Raw genomic sequence first — 21,577 nt, forward strand, 5'->3', positions numbered from 1 at the left:
CTTATCATGCCAGTAAAGCCAGGCAAAGCCTACTGAGGTTGCCAAGAGCATAATTTATGTAAAATTCTTAACGCAGAGTCTGGCACAAAGTAAGCATTCGATAAATGTGTGCAATTATTCTCATTATCAATATCAAAGTAAATTCTCTCTGGAGAGTGAGGAAAACCGGAATGATTCATTGCCAACCATCCAAATCACCCATTTAGCTCTGCTGTCTCAGCTGCTCTGCGCATCCACTGTAATGGGTTTAATGGCCTTTTGGAAGGGGGAGCCGCTGCTTCTCCACCCCTGGGGCCCTTTGATGTGGGAGTGAAGAGTGAGAACTGGCCTAGATTCTTTCAAAGGGAGGCACTGAGGGACCCAGGGCACAGCTGGAAAGCAATGGAGTCTAATGTTTGGTGGGTGTGCTGAATGCCTGCCAACCAGGTGGGAGGGATACGGGGTGAGACGTGGATAAGTCAGGCTATACTTCCTGCCAAGCCAAAGCAGTGAGAGGAGAGATTTCCTAGAAGACAGCTAAGGAGATGTCCTCAGGTCTACTTGCTCAATTGATAGTGTTCAATTACATTATTTGATCCATCAATATCTCAATACTCTGCCCTGATTAACTCAAGGGATGGAAACAATTTTCCCCTCAAGAGAGGGCAATTGTATAAGGCAAGAGCAATGGCACTTAACATTAATTAAAAAATATCTCATTTCTCTAGATGAACGAGATTTCTGACTTTAAGAGTTCCAAGAGGGTGGGCCATTTTGCTCCAGGCACAAGGCAGCAGTGGAATTAAGAGCAAACCATGTGCCAGGCCCCAAGCACTAAATCTCAGTTTCCAAGTCCTGGACCTTCTTGTCTTTGGCACATGATAGGTTGACTTTACTTCATTGCATGAATATACTCCTTCCCAAGCTCACACATAATTTTGGTCTCTGTCTCTCTGTCTTTCTTTCTTTCTCTCTCTCTCTGTCTCTCTCTCTCTGTCACACACACACACACACACACACACACACACACACACACACTTATAGTTGATCCTGCCATGAATAAACCTATGAAACGATAAACAGCTATGTGGGGTTGCTTTACTACCTTTCAGCTTCAGATTGAACAAAAGCAAAACACCTTCAGTAGAAACATCATCAAACTTGAATTTGGATCCAAGTTTGCTCTAAACTGTACTAAGACCTTCTCTTGTGAGGCTGGGTGGCAGCAGCTAAGACAAGCTAAGCCATGCTCCTCTCCCCCGGCACTGTGCTCCCCCACCTGGCACGGTGTTCCCACACCTCATTGTGGATACTTAAGTTCATCCTGTCCGAGACAACGAAGTCTTTATCAGAGAAGAGCTTCTGTGTTTACGCCCAAGTAAAGACCATGGTAAGGTTTCTGAGTACTTGCATATACCTTTGAGTCATATTTTAAATTCACTAGCAAGAAAGATCTGTACTGTAATCGCAATGGCCGAGGCCTAGGCATTCAAGAACAGATGACTGGAGAGAGGAACTATGGTACTTACCACAATGGAATACTGCTTGGTTATAAGAAAAGATAAAGTCATGCAGTTTCCTGCCACACGGATGGATCTAGAAAGTATCAAGCCGAGTGACCTCAGCAGGAGGGGACAGATACAGAGTGATCTCTCTCATAGGCAGAATAGAAAGAAACACAGTGTGGGAATGAGGAATGGCCAAAGATCAAAGCCACTGGGAACTGGTTTGCAGAGCTGATCTTACCAAAGGCAGCAAGGGTGGGAGGGGATGGTGAGACAGCAGTGCAGGGACGTGGACTCTGATGGAAGGTATGGCGTCGCAGAGTGTTACACGCATGAAACCCGATCTTGAACAGTGGTGTGAATCATGGTGTTCCGAGTGAAAGACATACAATAAAATAAGACACAGATGGCAAACACAGGAAGGTCTTTGATGGGTTCCAAAGGGTGCAGAGGAAAAGGCCGAGTGAGCTCGGAGCGGAGGCTGGAAGGAAGCACTTCCCAGCAAGAGGCAGCAGTAGTCACAGCCCCACTGCCAGCCCTTCTGAGGGGACGCTCAGGATTTCTTTTGCAACCAGGCTGCCCACCTGGCTTTCCTCCCTGGCACAGGGGAAGCCTTGCTTCTGGGCCCATTTTCACTCTGAATTTTTGGAATCAGAGTCCGAGGAGAGCAGAGGCAAGGGGAGCAGCTGTGGGCAAGGCCAGGTCTGGCCCCCTCATAAGGCGCTGATGAGGTTCATGCCCCGACTGCTTCTTCAGGGCCCTGTGTGCCTCGTAAAAGACAGTCAGGAGTGGGGGGACAGCTCAGGAGTCACCTCCAGGACCTGAATCCTAATGCCCGCACCCTCTACTCTCCTCAAGCACTACTGGGCTTAGCTTTGATGGCCTCAGAGTATTGCTGGGGCAGCTATTGGTCCCTGGTGTGACAGGATATAAGTACCTCTGCATCCGTGAGGGTGGCCCAGGGGTCTCCTGAGCACTGGCCAGGAGATTCCTGCCCTGCACCAGAGACAGTGGGGACAAGAGGCCTTTTCAGAATGAAAGGATTATAGGATTAATTTATGACTATATTTCATTTAGTATCCTTCCTTCCTCCCTCCTTCCCTCGTTCTCTTTCCTTCCTGCCTTCCTTCTTTCTCTGGAAACCCATTATCAATTTACCTCTTTAAAAAGTAAAATTTTGCACTTTTTTCAAGCCAGATTTGAGGAACTGCTGTGGAGACTAGAGAATACCGCGCTCAGTAGGTCTCATCCCGGAGTTTCTCACTCAGCAGACCTACTATGAGGGGGTCTGAGAATCTGTACTTCTACCAAGTTCCTGGGTGGCATGTTGCTTTGGGTCTGGGAATTCCACTCTGAGAACCACTGGTCTAGCCTGCTCATGGCAGAAGGAGGTTTCCTGAGTGCATTAGAGGATGGCTGGGATGCTGCAAGGAATCACTGGGCGATTCTGATTCCAGACTCTGTTCACCGTGTGCTGACCAACAATGGCAACAGTGGGGTCTGGGGGACAAGGCTCCCAGGAAAGAGGACAAGATATATTAAAAAAACACCTAAATGACATTACAAGGACCACACTATTCCATTTTTAAGCTGGGGAAAAAGAATGTTCCAGATTTCTTGTCAGAGAGGTCAGTACAGAGTGGGAATGTGTCAAGAATGTCTCACTTGTGGTCTATTTTCACCTTGGATGGCTGCAAACTGTCAGGAAGGAGGAGGTCAGGGTCTGACACCCAGGGCTGAGGCCTCGGGAAGGACGGGGCTAGGGTTGGGGAGCTAAGGACTTGGGGATATGCTCGAATGACTCATGACAGGGTCAATGTGGCTTTTGAAAGTTATTTAAAAGTATCTATTTTCTCATTCTTCCTCACTCTTAGATTTCTCCATCTGGGATACCCTCTGAACTTTACAACTATGGGGTACAGGGAACATATGATATATGGATTAAACAAGCAGTTCACATGGAATTAGTTTGTGTCATCAGGAAAAGAAAATGAACAAAATCATGTTTATCTTATTCTTACTCCTTAAAATAGCGCCCAGAGTAGTAATATAAAAGCAGACATATGGACTCCAAGCTTACATGTTTTGAGAAAGATCATCATTCATTCTTTTTAAATCCCTGCTCAGTCAAAGATCCCATCTGTCCAGCTCTTTTGCTGGATGAGAATGTCAAGGTTAGAACTGTAGAACAGTGGGACAACTCCAGTGAATTTGCTTCTTTAGATCATTTGTTCTCTAAGGTGTCTTGTGGCCAGGAAACACATACCCAACGGAAACCCGAGCGTCACTTCGGAGCCACTTACACTTGTCCTGTAGGGAATCGTGTGGCACTTCTCCCTGGGGGCTTTCTTCCAAGTCTCCATAATGCAGGACCTTGTGGTTTGGTGAAAGCCGGCAGTACCAAAACTTGTCTGAGGACGAAAACACAAATGATAGTCAGTGATTCTGGATTCTAAACACTGATAGTACCTTGCACGAGGGCCAAACAGTTCATTTGATTTCAACACTTCAGGAAATGTGACAGCTAGGGTCCCTTATATTTTAACAACTTATTTATTTAACGAGGAAAGTTACCTAATTCTGCAAGAATTGGTTAAGTTGGTAGTTTCTGGAGTGCTATTTTATCAGTGTCTATAACATTAAAGGAATTGTTTTTCCTTACGCAAGAGAAGAGGGAAAAACGACATGTGGAAAAGCCAGGATTCTTCGTGCTTTGCTGCTTTACCTTTCTGTGATAGAAAGACAGGTGAGAGGGCTGTGTGCTACTCCTTAGTTGGTACTACAATTCCTCCACCACTCATGCTAACATGCGCACAGTTCTGTGACTGAATTGTTAAAATTCTTGTCATATACGTTTGAATTCATGCAGAAACAAAGTAGATGATTAGGCCATTTCCAGCTCCCCCATCCCCGAGAATGAGAATATTCTCCTCTCTGATTCCCAGAGTTGAGTTCTCAAAATAGATATGGCTAGGGACATAGTCTCTTTCTAAGACATCACTTTTCTTTTTCAACTGACCTGCCTGACTCTTTAGATTAAAAATGAGTTTTTTTTTTTTAAATAACTCTTCAAGGTATGGAGGAAGCAAAACCCAGACCATGTGGTAAGAAACTGTGACAATCATCCTTTTGTAGCTCTGAGGAGAGGCTCTGATGCCTCTGGGAAGCCCTCTCTAATCATGGGCTGCGGATGCTTCCTTTCTCTGAGGTACTCTGGTGTCTTCTTTGTACCACTGACATGGTGTGGACTAAAATTATTGGTAAGTACATGTTAATCACCTTAGTGCTCCCATTCTCTGTCAGAGCCCAGACAAGATGCTTGTGCCAGCAGGCAATGAACATGAAGAGGAAGACAAGGACACCTGGAGACTCATTAGATTGACAAGAGAGTCAGGTTCTCTTGGAATACTCAATGTTCATTTTGAATGTTCCAGAACATTTTTAAAAAAGTGTTTTCCAAAACTGCTTCCACTGAAAAACCATATTTTAACTGTGATTTTAATAGACAATAAAGTTATAAAGTGAAAGGAAAAGCCACAAAAAAACCAAGAAAATGCTCAAATTTGAAAAAAGGCAAGGTGCTAAAACCTCAGTCTTTCTTCCCACTACCCAGAGAATTCATGAATGGAATAAAAATATTATAGTCATGTATTTAAACAATTCTCAACACTGACAGAAAAATCTGAGAGAAAATCAAGATTTTTTTGTGACTAGGAAAATATCTTGAATTAATAATTTTTTGAAATGATCTTTTATATAAAAGCTCAATATTTTTCATATTTCTAAAGAAATATTTATTTAACTTTAATTTTTGATTTTTGGGTCACACCTGGTGTTTCTCAGGGCATCCTCCTCGCTGTGTGCTCAGAGATCACTCCTGGAGGGACTCAGTACACCATATGGTGTGCTAGGGATTCAACCTGGGTTGGCCACATGCAAGATAGTGCATGTTGTACTGCACTATCTCTCGGCCCCTAGAAGAGTATTTCTTTAAAAATTATTTTTATTGTACTTCAGGTAACATATTGACAACAGTATTACTGTTTATGATTTTGGTGTACACTTACCACACTTCACTTCCACTAAAGTGATCAGGAGCCCATCTCCACAATGCCCGCATGTTACTTCTCATCCTTCTCTTCACTCTTCCTACCCTTCTCCCTACTTGGTAATTTCAGCTTTGAAATACAAGGCCAAGGTCTTGTCATCATTTGATACCATGAATTCTACTGTTTTTTCTCTCTCTCTCTACCACAGAGAAGTCAGGTCAGCTGTTCCCGTCCTCCCTCTGCCTTACTCTGATTGACATGACACCCTCCAGAGTTCCACCCCACACTGGATCAAACTGCAAGGTGTCATCATTTCCCCGAGTTTCCATCATGTACTTGGGCAACAGCTACTTTGGGATGTTCCCATATCCCTGCTGTTGTACTAAGCACTGCAAAAGTGTACATAAGATCTTTGTACATCAGTGTATTTGTGTTTTGGGGATACATGCCAAGAAGTGATATTGTTGGGTTATATGGAAATTCAAATCTTATTTTTTTGGTTTTTTGTTTTGTTTTTGAGCCACACTTGGGGATGCTTAGGGATCACTCCTGGTTTTGTCCACAGTGATCACTCCTGGCAGGCTCAGGCGACCATTATGAGGTTCCAGGGACTGAGACCGAGTTGGCCACATGCAAGGGAAGTGCCCTACCTGCTGGACTATTGCTTCAGACCCAGCTCGAGTTTTACTTTTGGGAGAGATCTCCATACTGGAAGAGTATTTCAAAGGGAGAAAATAAAGTTATTCTCTGTGCAATTCGATCATTTCAATTAGACAAAAGTGAAATAATGAGTTTTCCATAAGGAGAACACATTTGGGAATCTGATGTGTAATTCACCATAAAGATGATAAATTCCAAAGAAGGAAGCATGCTTTGGCCATTAGCAGTCCTGTGGTTCTGCATGCCAGGCTGTGAAGGCTGCCTGCTCCCCAAGAAATTTTCACCTCCTCTAAATGATCTGTGATGATCACAATGCCAGTGGAGAAAAATGCAATTCATTCTCCTTTCCCCTGCTCTCTCTGTGGTGGGCAATTGGGAGAGTGGCTGAGAGGATAGGAAGCCTGGACGGCCGTGAAATTCAGGTCTTGTTGAGAGTAAGGTTTTACCCTACTCTCTCTGGAAATCTCCCGTGTCTTAAACTGGCTAAGTATTAGAAAATAGTCATAGTAACATAAAGATAAATGTTTAATATAGCATAATCAAAGATTAATTATCCTCAATATATCTGCCAGAAATTCAACATGTACAAGTTTAATACAAATAGACATTGTGGAATAATAAGCATGTAACTTATATGCATTTATACCTGATAATATGTAAGATTTCAAAACTTCATGCCTCTTATGTTTTCAGTGATGTATATTATTTACCCAATGGATATTCAAAGAATGTCTACAATATGTATTGTACGAAAGACAGCGAAAAAAATCCTGATGAGGAAAGACAGACATGACAAAGACAAGAAGTTGCTCTTAGATGCCAGAAACCGTTCCCCAGGCTTGAGATGGGGTTAACGACGGATTCAGCAGCTCCGCCTAGACTGCAGGGAATTCCAGGAACAGGGAAGGGCCCCTGTGCAACATATTTTTCTGTTCAGATGCTGTTAAAGAACAGTATTTCTTGGTCAGGAATACAAGAAGCAAAACATCCATCTTTCTTGCAAAGGTGCAACTAATGTTTTATTTTGAAACAGAATCACAAGCACTACCTGGACCCTGTCTTAACAACATCTGGTGAGGCTGGAGCCCTGATATAGTGAGGAAGATGCTTGCCTTGCCAACAGCAGACCCAGGTTCCATCCCTGGCACCTGAGCACCACCAGGAGTGATCCCTGAGTGTAGAGCCAGGAGTAATCCATGAGTACGGCCAGCTGTAGTTCAAAAACAAAGCCAAAAATACCCCCCCCAAAAAAAAACACCACCCCAAAAGACCCCAAATGTCTGGTTGGTGAACAATACAAAGTTCCCTCCATCAGGAAGTCAGGAAGTTACATTTCACTGGCTTTCCCTACTGTCCTCTAGTGTCCTTCTACCCCTGCCAAGTTCTCTTCTTCCATACAAGTTCATCTCTCTTGTCAACTACTAAAAAGGTAGGACCGAAAAGACTGTCCTGAGTCTTTTGATGCACTGATGTAAGTGATGCATTCCTCTACTTTAAAGAGCAAGTCTTAGTTTCTTTACTTTGGTATATCTACACAATGGAATACTATGCAGCTGTTAGAAATGATGAAGTCATGAAACTTGTATATAAGTGGATCAACATGAAAACTATCATGTTAAGCAAAATGAGTCAGAAAGAGAGAGACAGACATAGAAATATCGCACTCATCTGTGGAATATAAAGTAACAGAGTGGGAGACTAACACCCAAGAGCAGTAGAGATAAGAACCAGGAGGTCTGTCCCACAGCTTGGAAACTGGTCTCACATGCTGGGGAAAAAGGCAGCTCAGACAGAGAAGAGGATGTTGGGAGGACTCATTTGGGTTGGAAGATGTATGCTGAAAGTAGACTATAGACCAAACATGATGGCTACTCAATACCTCCATTGCAAACTACAACACCCAAAAGGAGAGAGAACAAAAGGGAATGCCCTGTCACAGAAGCAGAAGCGGGTGGGGTGGTGGGGGATGGGGTGGGGGTGGTGAAAGGGATACTGGGATCATTGGTGGAGGTGAATGGGCACTGGTGGAGGGATGGGTAATCGATCACTGTATGACTGAAATGCAAACACAGAAGTTCATAAGTTTGTAACTGTACATCACAGTGATTCTCTAAAAAAAATTAAAAAAAAAAGGATTCAGCCCAGAACTCTGCTGGGGGCAGAAAACAAACAAAGAAACAAAAAAAAAAAAAAACAAAGAGCAAGTCTTAGATGAATGACAAAGCACTGGAAAGGAGGATGAAAAGACTGGGGGTTTTGATTCATAACCAAATAGGAGGCTGCTCAGCCAGAATGTCCTCCCCATAAGGGTCACCAGCTCTGCTCTATTCAGCAACTTTGGGACAGTCTGTTTTGCAGGGATATCCACATTCAAGGGCGCACTGTGGCCAGCTCCCACCAGCACAGCCCCCACTTGTTGAGTGAGACAATTTCAGCCATCCACCAGCAGCACTTTGGTTTGCAGTTTCTTTTATGGTAAGGAAAACGTGCATTTATTTTCAAAACTCAGCATGATGCTGCCAGCTCCTCCATCCCTTTGGGCAATGAATGAGTGGATTGTGTCACTAAAAGCAATTAGCAGGATGCAGTGAGAACATTATCAAAGATTGTTTGCTAGCAGTAAGAGAGAAAGCAGGAGTTAATGTGGAGGTCTTCCAGTCAATTATGATGTTAGTAAGTTAATAGCCATCTCTTCATCTCCTAACTCAAAAAGTGAAATATTAAGACAATTTTGTGCCTCTGTGTGTGTGTGTGTATCTGTATTTGCATGTGAAGGATAAGAGGGAAAATCTGAAAAAAAAAATATTCAATGCTTAGGAGCCTTGTAAGGTTTCCAAGACTGATTAAAGCTATTCCCAATGTCACAAAGATCATCATGGAGCTAATAACCACTGACAAATGTGATTCTCACAACACTGTCTGACAGAACTTATTGCAAAGATGGTTAATACCCTGCATCTACTTTATTCAATAGTAAGAAAGGCAATCTCAAATTTTATTTAATTTTAATTAACTGAAATAGCCATGGGTTGCTCTGTCAAACAGGGCTGCCCATTCCTGTCTCCATCGTGCAGGCCACAGACAAGTGTGGGGCTGGGCAGCAGTCTTAGGGGAGATGACAGCTGAGAAATAGGCACCACCCGTGAGGGTGAAGGGTAAGTCTGGCTCAGCCAGACCTGAATCCTGAAGGACCCAAATCAAGGATATTTTTGTTTTGGGTGTACAGCTGACTTCTAGACCCTAGAATTTTGATTAGGAAAATAGACCATTACTAAAATCCATTCCTAGGGCACTTCTAAGAGACTTCTGATTCTTTTCAAGGAAAAACGTGTGGAATTTAGTGTGTCCACATGGCAGTGGTCCTCCTGTCTAGAGTTGAGCTCTTCCAAATCCCAGAACCGGAGGCCCAGCACTGATTCCACAGGGAAATGCTTGGCACAATGATGGTGTGATGCAGGACTTCTCTGTGGGTCCAGTAAGAAGGACAAAAACTAAGGGCAGAGCAAAAGCTTACCCCATCTTTCCAATATGCCTCATTTCCCGGGACATGGCTCAGAATGGAATCATGCTGGATTCAGAATTCTGCCTTCCCGGAATGCTGTCTTCTTCACAGCCAAAGATAAGGCTGAGCCCCTGCTCCAATCCCGTTGTTAAAAAGGGGGGATTTTGATTGTGATTTTATGGTTTACAATACTCTCAGCAATAGCTTCTCATGCACATCATCTCAACACAAATCCTTTTAATGACTTTTTGGCCTAATGGTTACCCTGGAGTCTCTTAAACCTGAGTAACATCCCTGATTTGACACATCAGCTGTGGAACTGGGGCCAGATCATCAAAAGCTCAGGACACTGGCCTTCGTCTGCTAATCATGCCAATAACCATCTGAGTGAAAAGCATGCAAAGTTTCCATCCTACACCTATCCATGAAGCGATCTCACATCAGCATCTTCCTGCGGTGAGGCTCAGTGGACACCGCTCACATCCGCACCACTTGTTCCTCCACAGTCAGCGGGAACCACAGTCGTCTTTGGGGGAATGCTCCTTTGCTCTGAGAGGGAGCTGGCTTTTCTCCTTCTGAAAGCGTGCTTATTTACACCTGCCATTTTATAAAACTGAGGTTTATAAAGTTCAGTGAACATTAAAAGCCAGTACCAGCCAAGGGCAGAGAAAAACCGACCTGGTTCCTCAAAGACTCACACAGTTACTGCCTCGGCACACACTCCAGGTTTCTGACTGAGCCACAGGAACAGGGTCAGCCTGAGCCCTGGTGGGCAGCAGCAGAGAGACAGCTGATGGCAGGGGCCCTCATGGTTTTCCCACCACGGGGTCCCAATTATACTTATCATGTTAGCAGTCAGAGAATGGAGTGGGCTAATAAAATAGCTAGCATGCTGCACGAGAAACGGTGGCTCTGGGCCTTCGTTTCTTGAACTAACCCTCCTGGCAGGGCATGCGCTGCAAGTGATTGCCTCAAAGACCTAAATCTCTGAGATTTGAGACAGTGAGGGCAGCTCCTGAACCTACAGATACTCCTAGAGCAAAAAGAGTTTAACATGGAGAACTTCAGGGCCTGGAAAGTATCTGGGGGTTAGGCATCTGCACCACACCCCCGCCCCTCTCCCTGTGTCTCCAGTTACTGCCCTGGATGTCCACAGCACTGCTAGGCATCCCAGAGGATGGCTGGACGGTCATGACAGTGCCCAGCTCTACAGGGCCCGAGCAGCGCCACATCCTCAAGCCTTGCACGGAGCCATGGGACTCTGAAACTGGCTGCTTGGGGCCCCAGAGCACTGTGAGGGAGCCCCCTACAAATACACAGAGATTTCCTCTTGGATTTTAACTTGACGCTCTCCTGCAGATGTTCAGAGCACAGCGAATCTAGGCAATGTCACCAAGAAGGTTGAGAGTGACACTGGGACGTGAGGCCTTACCATCCATCTCCAATGTTAAAAACAAAATATCTACAGAGACCAGAGGGAAAGTACAGCAGGGAGGGCATCTGCCTTGTGCACAGCTACCCTGGGTCTGACTCCTGGTATCTCATGCAGTCCCCGAAGCACCTCCGGGAGTAATTCCTGAGTGCAGAGACAGGAGTAAGCCTTGAGCATCGCCAGGAGTGGCCCAAAACCAAAACCAAAACAATCTATAACCTAAGGAACCACAAGCTATCCCTGATGCTGACTGTCATTCATGAATGGCTTACAGTATGCCTGGAATTCTAAGTGCTACAGAGGGGTGGTCTGTCTGACCCCTACGACTCTGTGGGAGGAAGTGACATCCTCCTGCTTGCTGGGAGAGTAAATCAGGCCAGTCGGATGGAGCGGGTCACCTCGGAAGGCTGTGGAAGTGAGAGGAAGGGGTGTGGGCCGTGTCTGCTGTGTCTTATGCGGCTTACTACCTCCCAGTCCTAACGTGGTCAAAATTTCCAGGCTTGAAAAGTCGCCACCCTAGTAGTGGAGCTGCAAGTGAGGCCAGAGGAAAGGCGCAGAAGATCAGCTCAGGGTTTAACCTGCCCAGTGCGGCATGGTAGCCTGGCACACAGCTCCTCGCCGGGCTCTGTGGGATTGGATGCTCGCTCCTGCCCTGCCCTCCTTCCCTCCCAACTCCACTTAACCCACCCATCTGTGAGCATCTTGCTCCTGGCAAGCACGGGACTGGAGCCAGGGCTTCCTCTGGAGTTGGCCCGGTTTCTGCTTATTTTATAATTTTTCCCCGTTTGGGGGGCAGCACCCAGCAATGCTCAGTCAGAGGTTATTCCTGGCAGGGTGTGAGTACCATACCTGCTTCACTATTGCTTTGGCCCTGGTTTGCTCGTTTTTAAGCTCAAAGGGCAAAGGCAGGCAGCTGGGCGCCTGTCTGAGAGCTGCCAGGGGGCACCTTTTCACAGTGATGAAGATGATTGGCAACACAGTCATCGTTAATCTGTATGAACTTAAATGAAATGTTTGGATGAAAAGATAGGAAACCAATTTCAGCACAGTTTGCTTTGAATCCCTATTTTTAAGCACATAGAGTGAGTCACCAGATTTTAAATCCATTTACCAAACACCAAAAAGCTTTCCTTTCTATACTCGGAAGGATGATATTATGTTAAACACAGATGGCTATGCTCCCCAGGAGCTCAACTAATAAATTCATAATCTAGATGCTATTCTTTCTTTTGTTCATTAGGCAATTCATTTTTAGAAAATTGGAAAAATTTGCAGATAAGGAGCTAACACTTCTTTAGCAAAAAAAATTTTTTTAAAAAAACTAAACAAAAGCCTTATACTATAATCATTACATTAAGAAACAGACTTACTCTGGTCAATCATTTCAGCCTAGAAGGAATGTGATAAAATAGCTGGAAGGTTAAAGTGGGTTTTTGGCATTAAGTTAGGAAGGATTCTCACTGGGTAGTAATGAGGCAATATGGGTTTATTAGTCACTCCTGCTTCCTTCTCGTGTGCCCTTTATTCAATATCAAGTAAACAAAAACTTTATAAATCACCTTTGTGGGACAATATATACTAGATATATCCCCAGTATGTACCAACTATATTCTCCCTAATGAATGACAGCATCCTAACATACAACTGACAGACCTCACATCAGCTAGTTTGGCTTTGCCACTTACTAGCTCCGCCTTGCATCCCCAAGAGCTCCTCTGTCTTCCCAAAGACCCTCAGAGGATCGCGACCCCCGTAAGTCTTCACCCACGTCTGTCCACCCCCAGATCCTGCCTGTGTTCAGTCTGGCTTCCAGAACAACAGCAGCTAACCCCTGCTGCTGCCTCTCAGCGTTCTGCTCCACGTCACTTTCTGCTACCAAGCTTTAACTTGGGGTCACTACCCCAGGCGACGCGGCGCACTGAGGGAGAAGCCGGGCTCCTAGAGGGCGGGTGCAGGTCCTCCATCTGTCCCGATGCCTGGGCTTTGCTGTCGCTGTGCTCTCAGAAGACAAGGACTCTGAGGATGACGCCCAGTGCAGAGTGGACGGTGCCTCAGGCTGAGTGGGGAGAAGGAATCCCTGCATCCTCCTGCCAGTCCCGCCCCTGCCCTCACCAGCCTGGGTCAGTCCAGCTGCGAGTCTGCCCTTCGCTGTCCGGCACTGTTCTCCCTGAGGCCAGCTCTGGCTGTCTGGGTTCATGAGCCACATGGGTTCACTCCCTCCATGGAAGCACTACCCTAAGAAATACCTTAAACTGTGCTTTTGAATGCTGGCATTTAAAATGCTCAGGACTGATTCAACACTCAGCACGAGACCACTCAAGTCGACGCTAGGGGAATGGGCCAGCACAAACACGAGCTGATGCCTGTCATCAGTGAACAAGGCAGCTGGGGTGTGGGCAGCACATCCGTCAGGCGTAGGGCCATCTGTGGGTCTCCCAAGCTACTCCTGCTGTCTGCATTCCTCACAGCACTGAGGCCTGTGCTGCAGCCCCTCCGGCCTCAATTCAAAATAAACAAAGCAAAATTACAGACCTAATGCAAAGGACAAAAAAATTGGATTTTATTATGACCTGGTTCTTACATCTTCAAATTACTTATTAAATAATCCTGAGCAAAGAGTCCGTATGGGAGAGTCTGAGAACCAGGGTGCACCGTGTGAAGGCACCAAGACCAGTTCCTACAGGGGTACCAGCTTGCTGGCTGCCAAGCCAACCATTAAAGGTAGGAACTACTGTGCTGCTAAAGTAGGAAGTCTCGCTCTTCTGTGAGTATAGATAAGATGCTTAATACTTTAGTTAGTGACTTCTTTTCCTTACCTGTAAACTGGGCATTATAACAGTAGCTGCTTGGCAGAGTTATTTTGAAGATAAAATGAATTATTACCCATGGAAGAGGGTCCTACACATAGTTCTAAATACACACTGGCTCTCGCTTAACTGTCACTAGCAATTTGAGGCATCAGATGTCTGTGAATGGCTCTTGAATGATGTGGTCCTCTAACTACAGATGTCACTGTTTTGGGTATACAGAGGATTCAGAACTCACCTGGGCTGCCCTTTCTGTCTCAAATTCATGGCTCTGCTGCTACCCTTAATCTAATATCCATCTCCTTGAGCTCCCCTCTGAGCTGGCCTCTGTTTGCCCTGATGACTGAAGTGTCTTGGGCACTGTACCTTGCCTCCGTCGGCTGTTGAGCTTCCTAAAACAGGTCCCTTCCACAAGACGGTTCAGGCGTTGCTGTTTGATTAGCTCCAAGATTTCGGGCTGAATCTTCTCCTTTAGTTCCCTAGGAAGGGATAAACACACATTAATCTCAACCAAGTCTTGGGAACACTGCTTGGTTGAAAGTGCATCCCGAGCAGGGGAGAGGGAGAGGTATAAACATTTTAATACCTCCCAGATTGGTGCTTTAAAGAATCCTTTATTAAATATCAATGGACAAGGTTATCTGTAACAATAACATTATAGGTTGTCTGACATTTACAGAATACCCACAAAAGCACCAAACACTCTGCAGATGTTTTTCTAAACCAAAGTACACTGAAAAATAACATCTTGTATTATCTAAAACCACTGATAAAAATTTTTATAAAAATTCATCCAGTTCTAGCAGGACAATAAATCTCCAATGACACCCCTTTACCCCCAACAGTTAAACACTTAGACTACATTTGCTATCAGACCAAAAAGAAAAATTAGGTGATGGGCAATTACTATTTTACAGAAAACACTGTTGCCTGAACAAACCATAGGACCACATTCTGCTTTAAGTCTATCACTTACAAATGTGAACAAAACATTGACCTAGATTCTAGCCCACAGAGATTGGGATAATGATGAGACAAATTAAAGATTATTTGCATCTTGTCTCAGGCTAATGTAATGTAATTTAATTTGAGGTCCTGTGCTATAAAGATATCATGATAGGTTTCCAAATCCTCCATTCTCCTTTTTCAAGAGAAGAGTTTTTTTTTGTTGTTTTATTTTTCTTGCAAATTTTATGCCCTAATATCAAAGTGTAGTAAAGAAAGAATTAGAGTGGGAGGTACATAGGGAAATCTAGAGGCCGGCCCAAGAGGCTTTGAGATAAATGACTAGAACATAGATCTAGAACTCGGAAGTCAGTGTTCCAATCCAGTTTCTGCTATAACCAGCATTTCATGGGCGTTATCTAAGGTTCAGGTTCCTTACTGAAAAACAAAGATGAGAATATTCCTGGAAGCCTGTGCTGACTCCCAGGGAGAGAGTGTGAGCACAGTACACTGGATGTACTGGGCGGCACTGAGCAGGGAACAATGCTAGGCACTGCTGTGCGCCAGCTTTGGCAGGAATCCCTCCTCCCCTGAGGCCAAACACTCCGTATGCCCATGTCACCGTGCAGGACTAGTTTTGGCTTTGGGCTGCAGGCAACCTGTCTTTACCTGGTAGGTGAGGGAGACACTGAGGTCTGATAGCTCTGTTTTATAAAGTGGGGGATGTCCTATGTAGCTGTGGCTCAGGGGTGGGGTGGGGGGATAGGATGCGGGGGTGGGAGGGATACTGGGTTTATTGGTGGTGGAGAATGGACACTGGTGGAGGGATGGGCTCTCAAACATTGCATGAGGGAAAAACAAGCACGAAAAGGTGTGAATCTGTAACTGTACCCTCACTGTGACTCATTAATTAAAAAATAAATACATTTAAATAAAAAAGAAGAGAAAAAAATAATAGTTCCTGCCTTCTGTCCCCCAAATCTTTGGGGATACCTGCTTAGATCAGTATTCCTTTTGTTGTTTTGTTTGAGGGGCACAGTCTGCCGTGCTCTTGACTCTGTGCTCAGAAATTACTCCAGGCAGGGCTTGTGGATGTGGTACCAGGAACTGAGCCCAGGTTGGCTGCATGCACAGCATGCGCCCTACTCACTGTGCTACTTCTCTTAGCCCCCTAGGTTAGTATTCTTATCTTACAATTAGACAAGCAGCCCACAGAGGTGAAGCGGAGAATAAGGAAACAATCTCAAGACTTCTTCATGCTCCCTTGTTAATCTTATACAAGAAAAAAATAAGTATGTTTTTACAGTAGGGACCTAGCTCTCTACCTAGCTCTCTTCTGGTACCTTATAAATACATCTTGTACATTTACATGGCTTCGAATCCCCTTTCATTGAGTACTGTTTTGAGTGAACATAAAGCAGAATATGGAGGCAGAGTACTTAATCATACAGTTGGCTGCATTTTCTTGCTGTTCTCCAAGGTCCCATTTCAGGCACTCAGATCACAAATCCACTTATCAGCATTCAGCTTTTGTAAAATAAACTCGGTAAATTGTCACTCTGATAAACCCTTCTCTGAAAGGAAAGAAGACGAGGGGAGTCAGGCACGACAATAAATCACAGCCTCTGACGTCCAATGCTCATCGAGGAAGGGGCAGCACCAAAGGAGTAAGACTTCGAGGGAAGAAGACTTTGGAAATGATGTCAGTTCTTAAGCTCAAGGTTTATCTTTCAATAAAGTGCTATTTGGTTAGATTTGAGTTATTAACATGGAGCTGAGGATACAGAGATGAGAACCAAGAGAAGGAAATAATGGAAGGCATTATTGAGGATCAGAGGTGCTACTCGGACATCCCCCTCACCCCCCAGGAGCTATTTCTGAGGACGGACTCTCACAGCAAATATGCTGAGCTGCAAGTTACCCTTTCTATTATGAACCCAAAGAGGGTCTCAAGTCTGACTGGACAATGTAGGAAATGGGACAGCTTTTTGTTTCCTAAGCATTTCCCCTTTAAAACAGACTTAATAGCCATATACTTGCCTGTCATGTGGCCAACTGGGTTTTGATCCTTGGCACCCTATGATTCCCTAAGTCCCACCAGGAGTGATCATTAGCTTGAAGACAGAAGTAAGCCCTGATCATTCTGGGTTTGACTCTAACCCCTCCCCTACACCATTCCTTATATTAGGGAAACATACATAATCCCTGGACACAGGAATAGCACAGCGGGTAGGGCATTTGTCTTGCACACGGCCGACCTGGATTTGATTCCTCTGTCCCTCTGGGAGAGCCCGACAAGCTACTGAGAGTATCCCACCCACAAGGCAGAGCCTGGCAAGGTACCCATGGCGTATTTGATATGCCAAAAACAGTTACCACAAGTCTCACAATGGAGACTGGTGCGCGTGAGCAAATCGATGAACAACGGGATGACAATGCTACCATGCAGTGCTACATAATCCCTACCCAATGTTCCTGAGGATGCACTTTGATTCCTGGGGCAATAACACTGTAGACTCCACTGGGGCATGGAATTTTGTCCAAGGCCCACGAAACCAAGTTCGTGGGTTCTCTGCTTCATTTTCATCATCATCTTACCAGTTCTCACCAAATATCTTGCAAACAGATCAAAGGAGAGAGGGAATATGAGAGAATGAAGAGCAAGTCAAAGTCTGGCAACATTTTTGGAAAAAAGATGCAATTCCAGCCCAGTGAGGCTGGTGGGACATATATGTACAGCGGCACCAGAGAGGCTGATGGTCCCACCTGGACCTGGGCCTGATCTGGATGGACGACACATTTCCCACCAACATCAGCAGGAGGGAAACTTTCCCTGGAGGATCTAATAGTAGATATTAATTGTTCTCCAGCCCATATGCTCTTTGTCATCATGACTAAACTGGTTACAGTAACAGAAGGACAGTCATCTGTAACAAGTAGGCTCTGTGGGCACTGGGCTGAGGGGCAGTGTCAGCTACAGGGTAATGGGTCAGCTTCTGTGTCAACACCAAAAGGTCTCTGGACCACAGCAACAGTACAGCAGGGAGGGCGTTTGCCTTGCATGTGGCCGACCCAGCTTTGATCCCCCACATCCTATATGGTCCCCCAAGGACTGATTCCCGAGTGCAGAGCCAGGACTGACCCCTTGAGCATCGCTGGTATGATCCAAAATGAAAATAAATTGATAAATAAATAAAGTGGTTAATTCATTTCACACGCAACCACAATCAGTTAGAGGCTTAGAATTGCATGTCCTTGCTAATATTCATTATTTAAAAACAAAACAAAACAAAAAACACCGAAAGGTCTCAGAGCTCAGACCTTGGCTTTTGTTTCTGATCCACATGCCGTAGTACACAGGGCTTATTCTTGGCTCTGGGCTCAGGGATGGCTCCTAGTGGGACTCAGGGGACCATATGCAATGTTGGGGATCAAATCTCAGTTGATCGCATGTAAGGCAAGTACCCTACCAGCTGTACTCTGCTTCAGCTCCCAAAAACGGTGGCATTAAATATCAACTGTATGCGGACAACTCTACGGAGCCTGCAGACTCCTTAGACTCAACAAGCCAGAAACTGAACTCCACACCCTCTGTCCAAACCTGCTCTACAGAGCAGACCAAGAGTTTATTCTGAAGTAAGGACTCATGCTGAGCCTTGCTCGAAGTCTCCTAGAGCTTCCCAACAAGCCCCTCTGCATTCCAGCTCTCCCCTCCTTCCTGGCCTCACCCCGACAGTCTTCCCCTTTATCATACCCCAGCCACACCAGCTCCACTGCTGTTCATGGAGCACACAGACCAGCTTCTACTCTGCACCTCTATCTATACCCACTGATTGCTTCCTCTGCTGGAATTGCTTCTCTCGGATGCCCACACAGTCCCTGGAACACATTTACCTACTCTGGCCATGTTAGTTGAAATGGTGGCCTGTAGGATAACATAGCTTCAGGTAGTTTAGGTTTATTGGGTTACTCCCATCACAGTGCTCCCATTCCTCTGTGTTTATTTGTAGCTTCTTTCTTAGTGTTCTGTTGACTTGTAAATAATGTTTTTCTCTTCTCCTTGAGTCCTCTGCAAAGTTTATTCAGAGCAAGTCCTTTTTGTATGGTCACAGGAAGACTTAACAAATGTTATGCTTTTGTAACCTGGGAGTCATTTGACTCTACATGATATTTTCCTCCAGGGCATCTGTTCTTTTGACCTAAGCCTCAGCTGCCCTTACTTCCTAGCATCCCCAAAGCAGGGTCCCAATGTGGGACAAGAAGGACTCAGGGCAAGCGGTGAGTTGTGTGCTACCCTGGCATCGAGATGGGCCTGGCCAAAGTGCCTAATGCTTAACTATAAGTTAAGAGCTTGATCATGGACAAATGCTGTCATGATCCAAACAGTGATAACTAGATTTGGACCCTGCTAGGGTGAGGAATGATTAATCTGGCCTGAGTGCTGTGGTCTGAGCCTGTGGCAAGATGTTCCCAGGAGAGCTGCCTTGCAAGCCTCAATGTATCCCTTGCTATGTCCATACAAAAATAACTAGCATTCATATGTGAATAAGTTTTTGGACTAAGGAAAAGAAAAAAACCTTAAGAGTCAGGAAGGGCTTTGGAATGCCCTGCCCTCAGGAAGGGCTTTCTTATGTTGATTTTGCTACCTGGCTGGGTGTAGCCTAGAAGGCAAGGGGGGAGAGAGAAGGAGGAGGAGACAGAGAAGCCAGGGAGAGGCAGCAGTTGATCCAGAGAGAGGCCGGAGCGGAGCTGGGAGTGCGGGAGATGAGAAAGATGGAAGATTGAATAAACGGTAACTAACCAGCAACTAGCTTGGTCTTCGTTCTTCCTTCGCCTTTCCTTGACCACCGGCCATCCCGATCCAGTCCACACACTGCGGTTCCAGGACACCGAACGCAAGGCGGTGAGACAGAGCCGCCCGGAGAGCCCGAGAGTGCACTCGCCCCTCAGCGAGCTTTAGTTTTTTTACAGTGGCCTTTGCATTTCCCTTCGTCAGCCTCCTGGTCCCACTGTGTGTATTCCCTTTCAGCATACTATGATCTTATTCATCATGTTTATTGTCTCTTTCTCCCCAGTGAAACAATTACTATGGGGCCGAGAATTGCACCTGTTCTCTGTTCTATACTGAGTCACCAACATGCAGAGCAGCACGTGGCCCATGATAAATACTGGTCAAGAACATCAAACACTGGAAACTGTGTTCAAATGAATCTGTGTTCTACTGGCAGCAGTTCTGAGAAAGCTGTCAACAAAGTTTGCGGCCCAATTTTTGGCAAGAATGCAAACTGACAGAAAAGGAATCAGTATTATTTCTGGCTCTGCTTGTGTTTCTCATCTACTTTCTCAGATCTCAGATGAGAAATACAAACCTACAAGCAGAGTCTCATTTTTTTTGTTATCATTTACGCATCAACAGGCCAACAGCTTGTTCAGTCCTGGCTTTCATCCAGTAATAGCGAGAGTGACCATTTCTTTGTATATCAGGTGCCAGCACAGAAGAAGTGCTTTTTCTGCGGTTTATCACAGAATCCTAACAACTACTCACTCAGGACACCTTCATTTTTAGATAGGCACAGGTGGATTCCATGACTTGCTCCGAGTGGTGGTTCTGGAATCTGATCCCAGGTCTTGGGCTTTCTTGGTCTGGGTCTCTACGTCTTCTCTGCATCACCAGGGTCTGTCACTATATCTTCATTCCTCCCCCCAACCCCCAGTCTTATATGACCTATTTTTTTGGATGACCCAAGTTCTTTATATCCATTAACTGGACTTATTGTGCAGAGAGACTTATCTTCTATAATAGTAGAAAATGAGAGGTGTTTCCTCCCTAGAATAACTCGCCAACGGCTAAGAAATAGAACAGCTTCTTCAACCCACAGAATACAAGTCTCCTGAAATATGTATTCAGCAAGGGAGTTTGCATATTTCTTTCCAGGAAACACAGAGGTTCTGGAGAATCAGAAGAGCTGCCTCTGGGCTCTGTGGGACCCCTGTATGCAGCACAGAGGCAGCCAGGTAAGAAAGTCAGATGTAGGCGAGGGTTCTGCACCAGTGCACTGGCCCCATCTTCACTGCTGTCCCTGCCTGCAAAATGAAAACCTTGAACTCAATGACCTTTCAGGAACTTTTCAGCTTCGGAGTTTTCATTCCCCAATCTCCAAGGGAAAGTCAGGTATGAACCCTGCCTAGTGTGCCAATAACCATGCAAGCAGTACAGACCAAGGTAGGTCCCTGCCAGGTCTAAAGCCCAGCGTGATGGGTGCCCCATGCCTGTGGCTCTGTCTGTTCCTGGACTTTGGAGAGGAGTTGCAAGGAATCTCCGAACACATACAAGTATGGAGGAAAAGTGAATACTGCAAGCTTTCACATGATCATTGTTGATTTGAGTTTATCTAGCAAATCATATTAGAAGCCAGCAATTAAACAAGAGGTTCTTGTTCAGTAGATCATTGTAAGAGAAAGTACAAAGCCTTAAAGGAGAGGCTGAAGCCAAGCCCCACCTGCCAGTTTCAGTGACGATGCCGCCCACTGTCTCCTGTTAAACGCTGTAGTTTCTTAAGTCTTTGTAGCTTTCCCTGAATGACAGCAAGAACCTCACTGTGTGCCATGCAGTTTTTCATTACCATTGTTAACTGGGTTGTCAAAATCTCATACGTACAGAAGATTTATTTTATATATTTTCATTGCTTCTTCTTATG

At 45.2% G+C, this 21,577-nt stretch overlaps 1 protein-coding gene across 4 annotated transcripts in view; it reads right to left on the minus strand.

Annotated features, from left to right (window-relative positions):
• ELMO1 (engulfment and cell motility 1) overlaps window positions 1-21,577 on the minus strand; it is a 545,070-nt gene that overhangs the window by 17,519 nt on the left and 505,974 nt on the right. For all 4 annotated transcript variants that reach the window (XM_055132324.1, XM_055132311.1, XM_055132316.1 and 1 more), the window contains 2 exons: window positions 14,301-14,413; window positions 3,788-3,895 (listed from right to left, as the gene is read on the minus strand). In XM_055132324.1, coding sequence (XP_054988299.1) covers window positions 3,788-3,895; window positions 14,301-14,413 — 221 coding nt within the window. The remainder of the gene's footprint in view (window positions 1-3,787; window positions 3,896-14,300; window positions 14,414-21,577) is intronic.

Source organism: Sorex araneus, chromosome 1 (assembly GCF_027595985.1).
Source record: "Sorex araneus isolate mSorAra2 chromosome 1, mSorAra2.pri, whole genome shotgun sequence".
Lineage (NCBI taxonomy): Eukaryota > Metazoa > Chordata > Mammalia > Eulipotyphla > Soricidae > Sorex > Sorex araneus.